The sequence below is a fragment of the Lepus europaeus genome, chromosome 4 (assembly GCF_033115175.1).
Source record: "Lepus europaeus isolate LE1 chromosome 4, mLepTim1.pri, whole genome shotgun sequence".
NCBI lineage: Eukaryota > Metazoa > Chordata > Mammalia > Lagomorpha > Leporidae > Lepus > Lepus europaeus.
Genome location: NC_084830.1, coordinates 80,154,185 through 80,169,683, shown reverse-complemented (window position 1 = coordinate 80,169,683; position 15,499 = coordinate 80,154,185). Strand labels below are relative to the sequence as shown.

The 15,499-nt window shown below is 38.8% G+C and overlaps 1 protein-coding gene across 5 annotated transcripts in view; it reads left to right on the top strand.

Annotated features, from left to right (window-relative positions):
- Positions 1 to 937: 937 nt before the first annotated feature.
- Positions 938 to 15,499, top strand: part of YTHDF3 (YTH N6-methyladenosine RNA binding protein F3) — a 42,236-nt gene continuing 27,674 nt past the window's right edge. Inside the window, exons 1-5 of one of the 5 annotated variants that reach the window (XM_062188434.1) lie at positions 1,143 to 1,211; positions 1,689 to 1,713; positions 3,092 to 3,159; positions 5,000 to 5,145; positions 7,571 to 7,656. In XM_062188434.1, coding sequence (XP_062044418.1) covers positions 5,088 to 5,145; positions 7,571 to 7,656 — 144 coding nt within the window. In that variant the 5' untranslated portion in view covers positions 1,143 to 1,211; positions 1,689 to 1,713; positions 3,092 to 3,159; positions 5,000 to 5,087. Of the gene's footprint in view, positions 1,212 to 1,688; positions 1,714 to 3,091; positions 3,160 to 4,999; positions 5,146 to 7,570; positions 7,657 to 15,499 lie in introns of those variants that run through there. The other 4 variants (XM_062188437.1, XM_062188438.1, XM_062188436.1 and 1 more) reach the window with 4 other exon arrangements.

Here is a 15,499-nt window from a genome sequence, read left to right as displayed (position 1 = left end):
TAAAGCATGACATCTTCGTCGTAGCTCCAGAAACACCGCGATAAAAATTTCAAGGTGTTGCAAACTTTGGTTTTTGCCAATTAAGTAGAAAAGTTAACTTTACCAGTTTCTAGTACAACTTTGTCTCTGCTTTTAAGACAGGAAAAAGAAAAGTCCTGTAACTATGTTTATCTTTCCCAAAGGAACTTTATTCATTCATAAAAGTTAACTGAACGTGAGCAAAAGGGAGCAAAGTCAAATCGCCAAGTCCAACAACCGGGTGGCAAAGCCCTGACGTTCCCGGGGTCTGGAGAAGACCAACACCAGCCAAGCGCACCCCCCGTGCACTTTACCTGACACAGGCCTAGCTCAGCCAGCCCCGCTGCACGAGCTGACTCGTGAATACCGCCCAGCACTCTGTCCCGAGGGCGGCTGAGTCACCCCGCCGCCCACGACGCCTGGAAGAGCTCCCAGACGCCGCGGCCCGCTCGCCGGGGACGGCTCCGGCGGTGTCGGAGCCTCCGTCCACGCCGCGAGCTCCCACGCCTGCAGCCGGTCTCGAAAGTCCCCGCCAGCCACCACCTCCCTCCCCGGCCCTTCCTCCCTCCAGGAGTGCGATGGAACCCAGCTCCGGCCGGCATGCCCGCCCCCTCGCCGCCGCCGCCGCCGCCGCAGCCTTGGATCCGCTCACCGCTTCCGAGGACAACGGGAGAATCGGCCGCTCGGGACCCTGCCGTCCACGCCGGCAGCCGAACTGGCGCGTCCCCTCGGCGGCGCATGCGCCCGGGGGCCGGCTGCGGGAGGTGGGAGGGGGAGGTCCGGTCTCCGATGACGTGGCACTGCGGAGGCGGAGCCGAGGCCCGTGGCGGGAGGGTGGGGGAGGAAGAGCGAGGTGAGCGCGGACGTCAGAGTGGAGAGCGGAAGGTCAGGGAGGCTCGGAGCGGAAGTGAGACCAGGGAGCCTGTCCGCCATTGTGGACCCGAGAAGCGGAGAGCGAGACGGAGAAGAGGAGCGTGCAAGCGGGAAAGACGGGTCCTTTCCGCCGACTCCCGAGCGCGAGGCCCTCCTTTTGGCTTTTCAGCGAGCGGCGGCAGCGGCGGTGGCTGGAACAATCACTAGGCCGAGGGCGGCAGCCAACTGCTGTGAGTGCACGGGGAGAGGCCCAGGCGGCGGCGGCGGCGGCGGCTCCTCTCGGGTTGCGGTGAAGAATGTCAGCCACTAGCGTGGATCAGGTGAGGGAGAGCAGAGGCCCCAGGCTCGGCGAAGGCCCGAGCCCTGGAGCTCCACCCTCGCGTGGGGCTTCGGCTCCTCCCCGTCGCCGCCGCTGCCGGCCCCATAACGGTGCCCCGGGCGCAAGTAGCTGCGGTCCGGGCCGGGGCGCCCCGGGCCCGGGAGCCTGCGGCCGGGGCGGGCGCGAGGCCGCGCTGGGTGGGAGGAAGGACTGCTGGTAGGGCTTTAGGAGGCATCCCGAGGGCGGCAGACGTGGGGCTGAGACCAGGCGAGCTCTGGGAGACGGACTCCGAGTAGCGGGTGGGAGGCTTCAAGACTGGGGGTGGTTGGGAAATTGGTGGCTGTGCAGGATATGGTGGGTTTTACTCCTACGCGGACTGTTTAAAATAGCTTGTCTTTGTTAATGCCGTTGATTAACAGACTTTCCCTCCTTTTTCTTTTCCTTCTCTTTACCACACCTTTTCGTTTATGCTACACAGAGACCTAAAGGGCAAGGAAATAAAGGTGAGCTTGGCTTTTATTTATTTATTTATTTATTTTTCATTGCTGCCTTGACGTTACAGTGTGAGAGGGGGATTTTGGTTTATTTTTGCTCTATTTTGTGTGTGGGCTTTTTTTTTTTTTTTTTTAAATGTAAGATTAGAGAAACATCACAGCTGAGTCGCGTGCTATCCAGAAAAAAACTTCGGTAGTTCCCTGCTTTGAAGCCAGTTTTATGGGAACCAAAGCGGTATTAGAGACAGTTTTCTTAGTGGTATTCCAGTTATGCAGCAATTATCGTGAATGTGGTGATATTGCTTTAGCTTTCCAGTTTATCCGTGTTATGTAACTGCTGCCACAAAAATTTCTGCATGTGTTTGTGGACAAGTATGTTTTGCAAGTGGGCATTTTGGATTTGACATGTCAGGAATACTTTGGAACATGAAACTCACATGCTATTCTGTGTTGCATTCATGAAAATTGTTGTTGATCAGCGATTCAGTGTCGAACTGAGTTGTAGGGAGGCAGATGGGAGAGGTCAAAACTAAACAGGAGTGTCATCTTGCTGTATTGTAGTCCTGACTGCAAGGTGTAACTCCTACTGTTTTACTGAGGGCTGAGAGGAAACAGTTTGTAAGGTTTCTACAAGGATGATGTGATTTACTCCTTAGTAAAAGTACTATTGGAAGTAAGGTGTTAAAAAAAACTCTTGTATTTATTAATATTGAACGATGTAGTCAGCTGACTGAAAGATCATACTGGTCATGTGACATTAGTAAGTATAGAACAGTAACTGTTTTCTTGGGATACAGCCAGTATAAATAGCATTACAGTCAATTATATATTTATAACTAACAGCTCTTGAAATTACTCTAGATGGAATTGGTGCTTCCTGTTATTTCAGTAACAAAGTATTACTTAGAATAAAAGATCTGTAATGGCCATTTACATGTAAGTTCAGTGTCATTATTGGTGCTCTGTAAATTCTTCTTACGGTTTTGTTTATTATTGCAAATTTGATTAATTTGAAAAGTAATAGGTTCTGTATGCACAGATTGATTTCCTGTCTGTTGTAGTAGACTTTATATAAGAATTTGTATGTACCAGATATTTGGCACTCTATAAGATACTAAATTTATTACTCTTGACTAAATATGTTTTCTTGAACTGTATAAATATATAGACTTCTTACTTTTAGAATTATTTTCTGTGTTAAGCATATATACCTCTGAATTGGATATTATTGGTTTATTTTAAGTGAAATTTTTAAAGTTTTGTGAAATTCAAAAGAATGATCCAATAATTTCCTTTTTTGCTAGTCTGCCCATTAGGAAGTATGTAGACTTGGAGATAATGTGAAATCTGTGGTCATTATTGCCTAGCGTAAATTATTTTATCCTAGATCAATGGGGAGGTGGCACTTTGCAAGGCTATTTGAAATACTAAGTGTTTTGTGTTACCTGCTTTAAGGTAAGTACACAAGTTCTATGAAGTACTTAATTTGTTTGATAAAACAGAATAGAGCATCTTATAGCATTGTAAACCAGTACTATATTATTGTGAATTTGATTTATGACATGGTCATTTCACTTAAATATGTGCTAATAACATCTTTAATATTACGTTAACTGTAAAGTACATTATATGTTGAGCAGTAGTATATAAATTTTCTTGATTTTTTAAAAAAATTATCAGTATCACTTCTATTAGGTATATTTGGACATGCAAAGTATATTTATTTGAATAGCTCTTTATTCCAAGCAGTTTTTTTTTCCCACGATACTGTTCAGTTCATAATTTTATCCAAGGATAGGATTGATGGATTGGGATTCCTTGGAGTCATGAGTTCTAATACTTCTGTGGCTACTTATTTGCTAAGTGAACTTGAACACATTAATCCTTATTGTCAGAATTTTCCCTCTGTAAAGTAAAAGTGATAACTAACCATAAATCCTGCTGTATATAAAGATTGTAATAATTAATTAACATAGTCTGCTGCTTCAGGAGCCATTATATTTGCTGAATTTCTTTTCACCTTCCTCACTTAGTCTGTTTTTAAGGTGTTGGGAAGACTTGCATGGAGTGTTGGTAGGGGGAAAAACACTGCTGGACTAAAAGTATTGATAATCATTTAAATTGCTTTGAAATGGTTGCTGCTGGCACATGCTGCACAAATAAACATATGTTACAAGGCAAAGGCATCACTGATACAGATTTCTGTGTCTGTTTTTGATAAAAACTTGCTTGTCTAGCTGACTTCAAGCTAGTAAAATTGCACTGTGATTGTTATGCTTACTTTTATCAACCAAAAAACAAAGTTACTTTGACTTTTGAACTGGAACTTCAGTGTTCTAACAATATGAGTAAATCTTGAGTTTGGAACATAGCAAGTTTATGAAAAATAGATATCTGTGAGAAGTTCATGTCATTTAAAGTTTTGAATGCATAATCCTTTTAGTTGGCTTAGTGTAATTTCAGAGTTGCTTTTTTTTTTTTTTTTTTTTTTTTTTTTTTTTTTCTGAATTTTCAGTTGACAGCATTGGCCCAACACCTGCCTTTAAAGTCTTTGATTTTCTGCTAAGTGTTTCTCTGTACATCCTTAATGTCTTAGTGCACTAACGGAGCTAAAGGAAATTCCTTATCAGTTTCTTCTTTGTTAAGGTAGAAATGCTTTTGTCATATAAATAATAATTCTAGGTTTACTTGTTCAGTAAGTTTTAAATCTTTTTTTAATTAATAGTTTGTCCCAATGTTAGATATCAGAATTCTTCTTTATTCTTTGCTAGGGTGGTACCAAAGAATAGTAAAAATTTAAGGATGTTACTTACCTGATTAATTATGATTTAATGCTGACTTCTGATTACTATATTTATTTATGTATTAACAAGTAGAATTTTTGCTTGCTGGAATAAGGGTTGCTGTGCCTTTACGTGTGATCATTCCAGATGACATACTTGTAGCACTAGGCTTTGCTGTCTCTTTTCTACTGTCCCTTAGTCTTATAGATAGGCAAATTATATGGAAAAGAAGTTATCTTTTCCCTCCTCTTTTCCCTCTTTCCCTTCTGAAAGAGGGACATGTGCATCATTTTATACATTTAAAAGCAGATATGGCTAAGTTTCAGTGTTTCAGGAAAGTAGTGGGAAATGCCTTATATTTTGGCAGTGTTCTGTTATCCTCTCCCTCTCCTTCCCGGAAATGATTTCAAAGCACTTCTACTGTCATTATTTTAGGCTTCATTTTATTATTAATCCTCAAAACAGTCCTTTAAGGAGATAGAGGGTATATGGTATTGTCGCTGTTTTTGTAGGTGGGGAAACATGATGCACAGATCTGTTGACTTTCCTAACTTGATGTAGTCAGGACCAGAGCAAAGAATCACCTGACTCCTAAGGCCCATGTTCTATCTTGATTTGACTCTGCTTCATAGAGCAGAGGAAACAGGCGAAGAATCATGTAAGTCATCCGTTCTTTTTTCCCCTGGAGAACTTTTACAGACTGTGGAACTGGCTTGGATTGCATTACTATTTGGTAGCTTTCAATCTCTAAGACATCAGATTGTCATTAAGTAGTGTTTCAAAACTAAGTCTCTAAGACATTTGAATTTCTTGAAGACAACAGGTATGCTTCTGAAACTCAAGGGCTAGAACAACTACATACTGCATTTACTAAGTATATGAGAAAACGGAGTCTTTCTCAGTCTCAGCCTTTAGAATTAGGAAGGAAAGACTAGAACAAGAAATAATAGTAGCACAATGATGTATTTGAATAAATTTACTGCCAATATGGATTACATTTATGAGACTAATGGACATAAAATGTGCAGTTTTGAAATGATTCAGAATTACTTAATATGTATTAAAGTTCAGTAGTGAAGAATTTTTTTCAAGAAATAATAGATGATGGAAAACTACCTTTGATGCAAGAGTGTTAAAGCCATTGGTGAAGGAAAACTAGTATGGCAGGCTTTATAAGAAAAATAACCTAAGACACCTTCAGTAGTTAGTTTCTGGTGACTATTACATATTTAAATTCTGCAGAATGTATTTAGCTCAACCCTAGTTCTGATATGGTCCTTAACAAATAGTTAAACCACTTCACTGAAGCCAGGGTCAAGTTGACCTTCAGGTTGCTCTTGGCATCTGAGAGGCAGGAATATGGTAAGAGGTCCACTTTGAGTACTTCACAATGTTCATTGCTACTCACTGTATGGAGAAGACTAAGGTTTTTACATATTTTTGCTCCCAAGCAAATGTTAACTCATAATATTACATTTTAGGTGATCTAAACTCATGGAAGTTAGGTATAAATGATAGTTTAGAGGAACACCAACTTTAATTTATAGTGTTCTGTGATATTGTATTTTTGAGCATTAAATCTTTAGGTATTGAGTTCTTTTTGTTTCTAAGAGATTAAATTTTTTCATCTCACTTGATAGAATATTATGTATTGCCAACACATCAAGTTTTACTCTAGTAACATGTCTGTCTCTAAATAGTTCTAGAATCATTTTTAGACCTGTATGAATCTTGTAATATTTAATGTAACAAGGTATATAATACTATATTTACATAGTGATACCACATTGACTTTTAGCCTAGTAACGTGTCTTATTTATATAGTTCTGAAGTCATTTTTAGATTTGTATGAATCTAATATTTAATGTAATAATATTTAATACCAAGATGAGATTATATACATATTACTAGTAACCTCATTGAATAGAGAAGTAATCAGAGGGTAAGAGATTAAGTCCCTAAGAGGAGATGATCCATATCCTCAGTGGTGGACTTTGGATTTAAATCCAGGATCTTTTTACTTTTGAAGTCTGTTCAAAACTGCTTTGAGACAGTGTGCAGAGAATGACAGCTTTATGGAGTTAATGGAAATGACCTGTGAACAGATGAAGCTTTCTAAATTCCTTGATTCATTGTGCCAGGTGTACCTGTGGTTATTTTGGTGACTTAGTTTTATTTCTCCTTTCAAGTGAAAATCTTCATTTTTTTTTTTTAAACTAAAGCACTTAGTTAGGTTTTTCATAATTATAAGTGCATTCACTGTGATGCTGGTCAAGTGCTTTTAGCTGCTTTTTAAACTGCAGACATTCAAGACATTTGTAATTTTAGATAAAAAACAGTTTCTTTCCTTTTTATTTATTTTTATCTAAGTGATAGGTTTAAAGAAAGGTAGGGAACTTGTTTTTTAAAGATTTATTTATTTTATTTGAAAGGCAGAGTTACAGAGAGGCTGAGGTAGAGAGAGGGGTCTTCCATCCGCTGGTTCACTCCCCAGATGGCCGCAAAGGCCGGAGCTGCGAGGATCTGAGCCAGGAGCTTCTGAGTCTCCCACGCAGGTGCAGGGGCCCAAGGCATTGGGCCATCCTCTACTACTTTCCCAGGCCATAGAAGAAAGCTGGATCGGAAGTGGAGCAGCCGGGACTCTAACCAGTGCCCATATGAGATGCTGGCACTGCAGGCAATGGCTTTACCCACTACGCCACAGCACCGGCTCTGGTAGAGAACATTTAAATATTTGTCTATAAAATTCCTTGAAATAGATGTAGTTTCAAATGTAGCATCAAGGAACGCTTTCCAACATTTTACTGCAGCTACTCACAACAGCGTGGAAATTGGGATGTCTGCTTTAGGTTTTTGATAAGGAGAAGTGTATGATTTGTGTTTATGTAATCTTGGATTTATATATCACAAGATTTCTAAGATTTTCGTGGCACATAAATGTGTCCAAAGTAAAGTTTATCTTAAGAGACTTCTTAAAAAACTCAGGATTACTTTTTCCGAGTTGGCTTGAATAATCTTAAATATTAATTGGGTTAGACTAAGTTTCATAATTACACCATTTCTAATACAAACATGTTTTTTAGTTTCAGTCCAAAACGGTTCGATTCATCAAAAAGATGCTGTAAATGATGATGATTTTGAGCCATACTTAAGTAGCCAGACAAATCAGGTAAGTCTTCTGACTTCAGATTTTAGGGGATTAAACTTCTGTTAGTGTTAATTGATTTTTCAAGTAGATACTTCAATTGAATGAGACTAACCATAACATGAATTAATGCATCTAGTGTGCTTGTGTTGTAGTAAATAGCATTTTCAGATTTATGGCATTCAGAGTTCTGTTTGATTGGTAACTGAAAGTACTTTATGAAATACAGAGAGATAAAGATGGACATTATCTGTATGTATCATGGTCAGTTTTTTTTGAATATAGGAAAACTTAAATTCCGATGTCATTGTGATATCTTCATAACTAAAGCAAATTAGAAGGCTTGCTTAGGTAGAAATATGTGTATGTAGAGTGATGTAATTTTTGGTTAAATGTAGTATTTGCTTTTTCAGATGGCATTCCAATTTGAATTTTGTTGATAATTATAGAAAGCTAAGTTTTAATATAACTTGTGACACTAGGGCATATAATTAGGCACTTTTTAAAAACATCTACTTTTTGGACATTGGGAATTTCATTATCAAGTAATCATTTACTTTTGAGTAATTGCATACAGAAATAATTTAAACATTTGAAAACAATAAACAGTACAAATTTAACAATGTTAAAATGTGTTACTCCTAGAAAATGAATTTTAAAAATTAATTTTCACTATTCAGTTTTTTTAGAGAGAGTGTTCTGGAATGAAACTTCTTATTGTTTTGCTTTAAAAAAATGAAAAAGTGTTTCTGAAATTTGAATCTACATTTTATTTAAAGATGTATTTTATTTACTTTAAAGAGTTAGAGAGGTAGAAACAGAGAGGTCTTACATCTGTTGGTTCATTCCCCAGATAGCTGCAACAGCTAGAGCTGAGCTAGTCTGAAGCTAGGAGCTTCTGATGGGTCTCTCACATGGGTACAGGGGCCCAAGAATTTAGGCCATCCTCCACTGCTTTCCTAGGCACATTAGCAGGGAGCTGGATCAGAAGTGGAGTAGCCGGGACTTGAACCAGCGCCGATATGGGATGCTAGCACTCTAGGCTGGGGTTTTAACCCACTGTGCCACAGTGCCAGCCCCTGAACCTACGTTTTTAAAATTATGAAGGAATAAGGAACCAAATACTACTACAGATCTTGACAGTTCAATTAGAGAAAAAAAATTTAAAGAAAAACTCCTTTCCAGTTTGTGGACTATCTGTTTTACTTTTAAGGACTATTGAAGGGTGATGATTGTCTTCAGCCTGATGTACCTCTTGGTCTTTCTCCCTAACTGTGTTCTCTTATCTGCTGAGCCACATTCCTAGCATGTATATCTTAGCAGAGAATAAGTAAATGAGAAGGAATAGCAGTTGATGGATTTATGAAGGATAGGCTACTCTTAAAAGAATGAAAAATTTAACTTCACATTTATGTCATCTAACTTGATGCACTCAAATAACAGATTCACTTTTCCACATAAATGTTGTGAAAGAATGTGAGGGTACTTCAAAAAGTTCTTGGAAAGTGGAATTAAAGATAGATTTACTGCGGTGCAAAAAATTTTAAATCCTTGTGTGTTTGTTGAAGACTGTCCCTGTAAAGCATAAACTGTTGTGCAGGTTTAAAAGAAAAAGTAGGGGCTATTGTTGTGATGTCATGGATTAAGTCTCAGCCTACCTCAGTTACATTCCATACGGGCGCTGGTTCCATTCTTGGCTGCTCCACTTCCAATCCAGCTCAATGGTACTGTGCCTGGGAAAGCAGCCGAGAATATTGCAAGTCCTTGGGCCCCTGTACCCATGTGGGAGACCTGGATGAACCTCCTGGATCCAGGCTTTGGCAGTTAGGGAGAGAACCAGCAGATGGAAGATCTCTGTCTTACTCCCTCTCTGTAACTCTGCCTTTCAAATAAATAAAATTAATCTTTAAAATAAGTTAAAAGAAATAATAACTTCTGTTATATCCTGGCTCATACCGAGATATCTGTCAACATCCTTGTGACGGTATTTCTCAATTTTTTTTGAAGAATTCTAATGTACCTCTGATCAGATAAATTAGGGAAATTATTGGAATAAATAAATGAACTTTTTTTCTTTTTGCCACTTGATCTCAGAGTTTTATATGTTAGAATCTAAAATGAATTTATAATAGAATATGATGTGAATCTATTTTTAAAGAATTTTAGTAGACTGTAAAAGATAATTTGGGAATTGTTACCAAAAGAACCTGTTGTTTTACTTGGTAACTGATATTTTACAGTTCTTCATTGTTTGTCAGGAGGACTTAGAAGCATTTTTGCTGTAAGGAAAGTTTTTATCAAGGATTTTTGGACATTCCATGGAGCAGCAGGGACACAAATCAGTGTCCATATGGGATGCTGGTGCCGCAGGCATAGGCTTAGCCTAGTACGCCACAGCTCAAGCCCCTAAATGAATCTTTTTTTTGATAGAAAAGGTGTTGAATATTTTTGACCAGTGACTTAGGTTGTTTTATATATTTGCATCTAAATCAGACCTAAACCAGGGGTATTTGATTTTTTTAAAATTTCTATGTTTTAAAAATCTACTTATTTGACGGCAGAATGACAGAGATCTTCCATCCACTGGCTGATTCCTCAGATGGCTGCACTAGGCACAGTAGGAACCCATGTACTTGTGCCTTTATTGCCTTCCCAAGCACATTAGCAGGAAGTTGGGTGGGAAGTAAAGAAGCCACACTAAAAATCAGATACAGGCACCCCAAGCTTAACTTGCAACACCACAACTGTGGCAGCGTATTTCTTCTAACACAAATTTTTAAAAGTTAGTCTTGGTCCTTCAGATCTTAAAATTATGTATAGTTCTTCAAACTGATTTTACTGTTAAGTTGAATGGAGAATTTAGGTTTTATTTGGTATTGTAAAAGATACCATGTAATTGGTGCATGTAAATTTGAAGAATAAATTTGAAAACTGAAGTTTTATCTAGTCTGCTTGCATATATGGGGAAATAAATCCCTAGCCATGATTATTACAGAAGAATAAAGAATTGAAAAAAATAAAATATTTGAGGTTTGTCATTTTCTGTCCCATCCATTACTGCTCTTTAAGATTTTCATCTTTTGGGCTGGTGCTGTGGCGTAGTGGGTAAAGGCATCCCATTCTGGTTTTGGTACTGGTTTGGGTTCCAGCTGCTCCACTTCTGATTCAGCTCTCTGCTATGGCCTGGGAAAGTAGTAGAGCATGGCCCAAGTGTTTGGGCCTCTCATCCGCATGGGAGACCCAGAGGAAGCTCCTGGCTCCTGCCTTCGGGTTGGCCCAGCTCCAGCCGTTGTAGCCATTTGTGGAGTAGGCCAATGGATAGAAGACCTCTCTTTGTCTGCCTCTGCCTTTCTGTAACTCTGCCTTCCAAATAAATAAATCTTAAAAAATAATTTTTATCTTCTTTGCCTATTGGAATGATTTCTTAGCCAGTAATTCTATACTGCCACTCAGTAGCCTCACTAAAATCCTTGTCTGATTGTGTCACTGTCAGTGTTAAAGAATTACTGCAGCTTCCCAACAGTAGATACATTTAGCACATAAATGCCCTTAAAATGGCTCCAGTTTTTACTTACGACATTGCCATACTTAGATGTATCTAGAGTATAATTTATACTTTTATAGAAGGAAACAAATAGATGGAAATACACATAAACATTAAAAGTATTCCTGAACATCACTTAACTTTCTTCTGATTCAGAAGTCAGTTCAGGGGTTTGAAGTACAAGTTTCTCAATGGAAAATAAGTATTTTTCTGTGCGTTAAGTGCTGTTACTAATGAATAATGCCTTAACTATTTTCATTAAATATTTTAAGTCATTGTCTAATTTTCCTAAAGCAATTTTTAAAAAAATCTTTGCAGTTGAATAGAGCAGAAGACACTGTCCTTATTTTATCAGTAAATAACAGGATTAGAAAAAAAAATGATCTCATGAGATCATTGATAGAGAAAGTGGGAGAGTAAAGAATTGAGCACATGGAACAGGCATTGTGGGTTGGTGGGATAGGCCACTGCTTGACACATTCACATCCCATATTGGAGGTCTGCTTTGATCCCAACTCCTATGCTTCTGATCCAGCTTTCTGCCCATGCTCTTGGGAAGGCACTAAATGATGGCCCATGTAGTTGAGTCCCTGCCACCCATTTAGGAGACCTGGATGGAGTTCTTGGCCAAAACCTGGTCTTTGTCCTGGCCCAGCCCTGGCTTGGTATTGGAGGCATTTGGAGAGTGAACCAGTAGATGAAAGATCTCTGTTGCTCTGCTTTTCAAAGAAAAAATGAAACCTATATCCTTGAAATCTACATCACATGGACATTATACTCCTAAGTCTGGACTAGGTTGGAAATTATGCCATGTGCTGGTAATTAATTTACATTTTACAGAAGCAAAATAAGTTTTGTTAATTTGTTGAATATTTGAGGTATCTTAGGGTTGTATCATTAACCCCCTCCTGCTTTTTAGCAGTTTATTATGAAAATTTTCAAATGTGAAGAAACAGAATTTTATAATGAATACGTATACCTGCTACCTAGGTTTTGACAATAACATCTATCATGTATTCTTTCACATCTCGATTTCTCCATCTTCTGTGCTTCATTAATTTATTTTTCTTTATGCATTTCAAAGTGGCAGGCTTGGTATACTTACCCCTTAATACTCAGTGAGTATTGTTAAGTATTTGTTTACACTTTCTTTTTGTTTCAAAGTAAAATTTACATTTATTGCACAAAACTTGATTGTAAAATTGATGAGTTTTGGCACATACTTGTTATGTATACCAACAGTCAGATATAGAATACCAACAGTAAGGTATATCTTTTTTTTAAAGATTTATTTTATTTATTTGAAGGAGTTACAGAGAGATGGAGAGACAGGAAGAGAGGTCTTACATCTACTGGTTCATTCCCCAAATGGCCACAAGGGCTGGAGCTGAGCCTTTCTGAAGCCAGCCTGGAGCTGCTTCCAGGTCTTCCATGTGGGTGCAGGGTTCCAAGGACTTGGACATTCCTCTGCTGCTTTTCCAGGTACATTAGCAGAGAGCTGGATAGAAGGTGGAGCAGCTGGGACTTGAACCAGCATCCATATGGGATGCCAGCGCTATGGACCAGGGCTTTAACCTGCTGCACCACAGCGCCAACCCCTGTAAATTTTGTTGAGTTTAACTTTGTAATTACCTCCAGGTACAAGTTAATCTATTTTACTTTTTTTGGTTTTAACTTGTCAGTTTCTAATTACGTAAGTTTATGGGGTACAAAATAATGTTATGATTCAGGAATATAATATGGAATAATTAAACTCATTAATATATTTACCTCAAATTATTTAAAATTTTCTTTTTAGTGAGCACATTTGAAATTTATCATCATCAACATTTGAATTTTTTTTAAAAGGTAGAGTTAGAGAAGGAGCCAGGAGCCTTTTCTGGGTCTCCCATGAGGTTGCAGCAACCCAACCAGTTGGGCCATCTGCTACTGCTTTCCCAGGCCTTAACAGGGAACTGGATTACAAGTGGAGAAATCGGGACACAGACTGTTGCCCACATGGGTTGCCAGCATTGTTGGCAGCAACTTAACCTACTACGCCACTGTGCTGGCCCCCAGCATTTGAAATTTTGAACTGTCAGAATGCTTTGTTAATAACTATATTCACCAAGTATAAACAAAAACCAACTTAATCTTCCTGCATGACATTTTGTACCATTTGACCTTCATCCTCCACCTACTTTCAATCCCAGCCTTTGTGAATACAGTTCTATACTCTGCTTCTATAAATTACCTTACATAATACTATAAGTAGTTTTTCTCTGAAGACTATAGTAAACTTAATTACTGAACAATTTCCATATTATGAACACACTGCTTCAGTGGATTAAATCACTCGCTGATGATTTCTATCATTATGACCATGTTAGAGATGAAAGTAAGTTTTGAATTACTGTCTGCACCAGTGAATAGAAATCTTGTTGTTAGTCACTAGTGAGAACATTTCTCAGATTGAGAGTCTACTGCACTAGCAATTAAAATGTTTCACATGTAGCAAAAGATACAGTTAATACAGAAGTTACAGTAATAGTTCTGTGAATTCAAAATTAGTTTCCTACAACTCTGTTCTTAACTAGAACCAAAACCAAAGCCTTGACTTCTAAAAGGCTGCTTAAATGAGTTCAGTAAAGCTAAGAAAACATATCAGTTATTTAAAACACAGGCAAATAAATGGTTAAATTTGTATCACAGAGAAGGAAGATCATTTATGCAATATACTATCAAGGATTCTAATTGGTAGTAACACTTTGGATATCTCTGATTGTGACAGCAGGGAATCTTGATTTTATTAGCCAAAACTGCTTTAGTCAGTTGTAACTAATGGGGTACATTTTAAAGTAAGCCAAACTATTATTTTGACAAAATTAATAGTTTACTGGTGAAGTAATAAAAATCATGACCTGCACAGCCTAAGATTTGTTTTTACTCTAACCCAAGAGGTAACAGAATTGACCAAAATTTGTGCCTCAGTAGTAGTATAGGTTTGTGGATTTTGTTGTTTTTGTTGTTAAGGAATTAGCCCAGATAATTATTAAAACTGCATTGGTAAATTGTACTCCAGGGTTTGTTTGTTTTAAGGAAGCCCTTGATACTTTTTATTCTCTGGCCCTTTAGTTTGTTTGCCAATGAATAATACAATGAGTATAGACAAATTAGGAACATATTGTACAACTCTATTGTAGAATTCAGCATTTGTCATGGTAAAATGAAAGCATTTGATACTATGTAAGTATAGTTTTATAAAAGCTTTTATTATAAATAATGAACTTTCTGTTTCCTACTACGTCGTCTTTTCCACTCCTACATACAGATTAAGACTTACTGGGTTCAGATTTCACTACTAATATTGAAAATTAAAACTTTGAATCAATTTCCTTGTATCTAGCCTGGCTGTCCTACTCTTCTATATGTGAAACACACTCTCTGATTTGACTTTTCCATTTAACTAGATTTTCTTTTAAAATGAGTTTCTTGGCTGGCGCCGCGACTCACGAGGCTAATCCTCCACCTGCGGCGCAGGCACCCCAGGTTCTAGTCCCGGTCGGGGCGCCGGTTCAGTCCCGTTTGCTCCTCTTCCAGGCCAGCTCTCTGCTGTGTCCCGGGAGTGCAGTGGAGGATGGCTCAAGTCCTTGGACCCTGCACCTGCATGGGAGACCAGGAGAAGCACCTGGCTCCTGCCTTCGGATCACACAACAGCCAGAGCTGGGACTACCGAAAGCCAGGAGCTAGGAGCTTCTTCACTTTTGGGTCTCCTACGTGGGTGCAGGGAACCAAGGACTTGGGCCATCTTCTGCTTTCCCAGGCCATAGCAGAGAGCTGGATTGGAAGTTGAGCATCCAGGACTCAAACTGGTGCTCATATGGTATGCCAGCACTGCAGGTGGCAGCTATACCACAGCACCAGCCCCTGCTTTTTCTTTAAACAGTACAGAGCGGCAGATGGGTTCTTTGGGTTTTTTATTTATTAGCAATATTCAGTAAATATTTGTCAGAATTATTAATTTAAATGCAACTTCTATTGGGTTCTTTAGTTATATCAAACATTTCAAAAGACAGAAAATTAAGTTTTTAAGTTATAATATGTGTCACAGGTAACTCAGTAGTAGTAGTAAAACATCTCAGTTTTGTTTATTTATTTGAAAGAGTTGGAGGGAGAGAAAGAAATCTTCATCTGCTGATTGATTCCCTAGATGGCCTGAATGGCCGGGGCTGGGCCAGGCTGAAGCCAGGAGCTTTATCCAGTCTCCATGGAGTGGCAGGGGCCCAGACACTTGGGCAAACATCTCAGTTTTAAATGATAAGTCAGTGGTCTGCACTGTAGCTT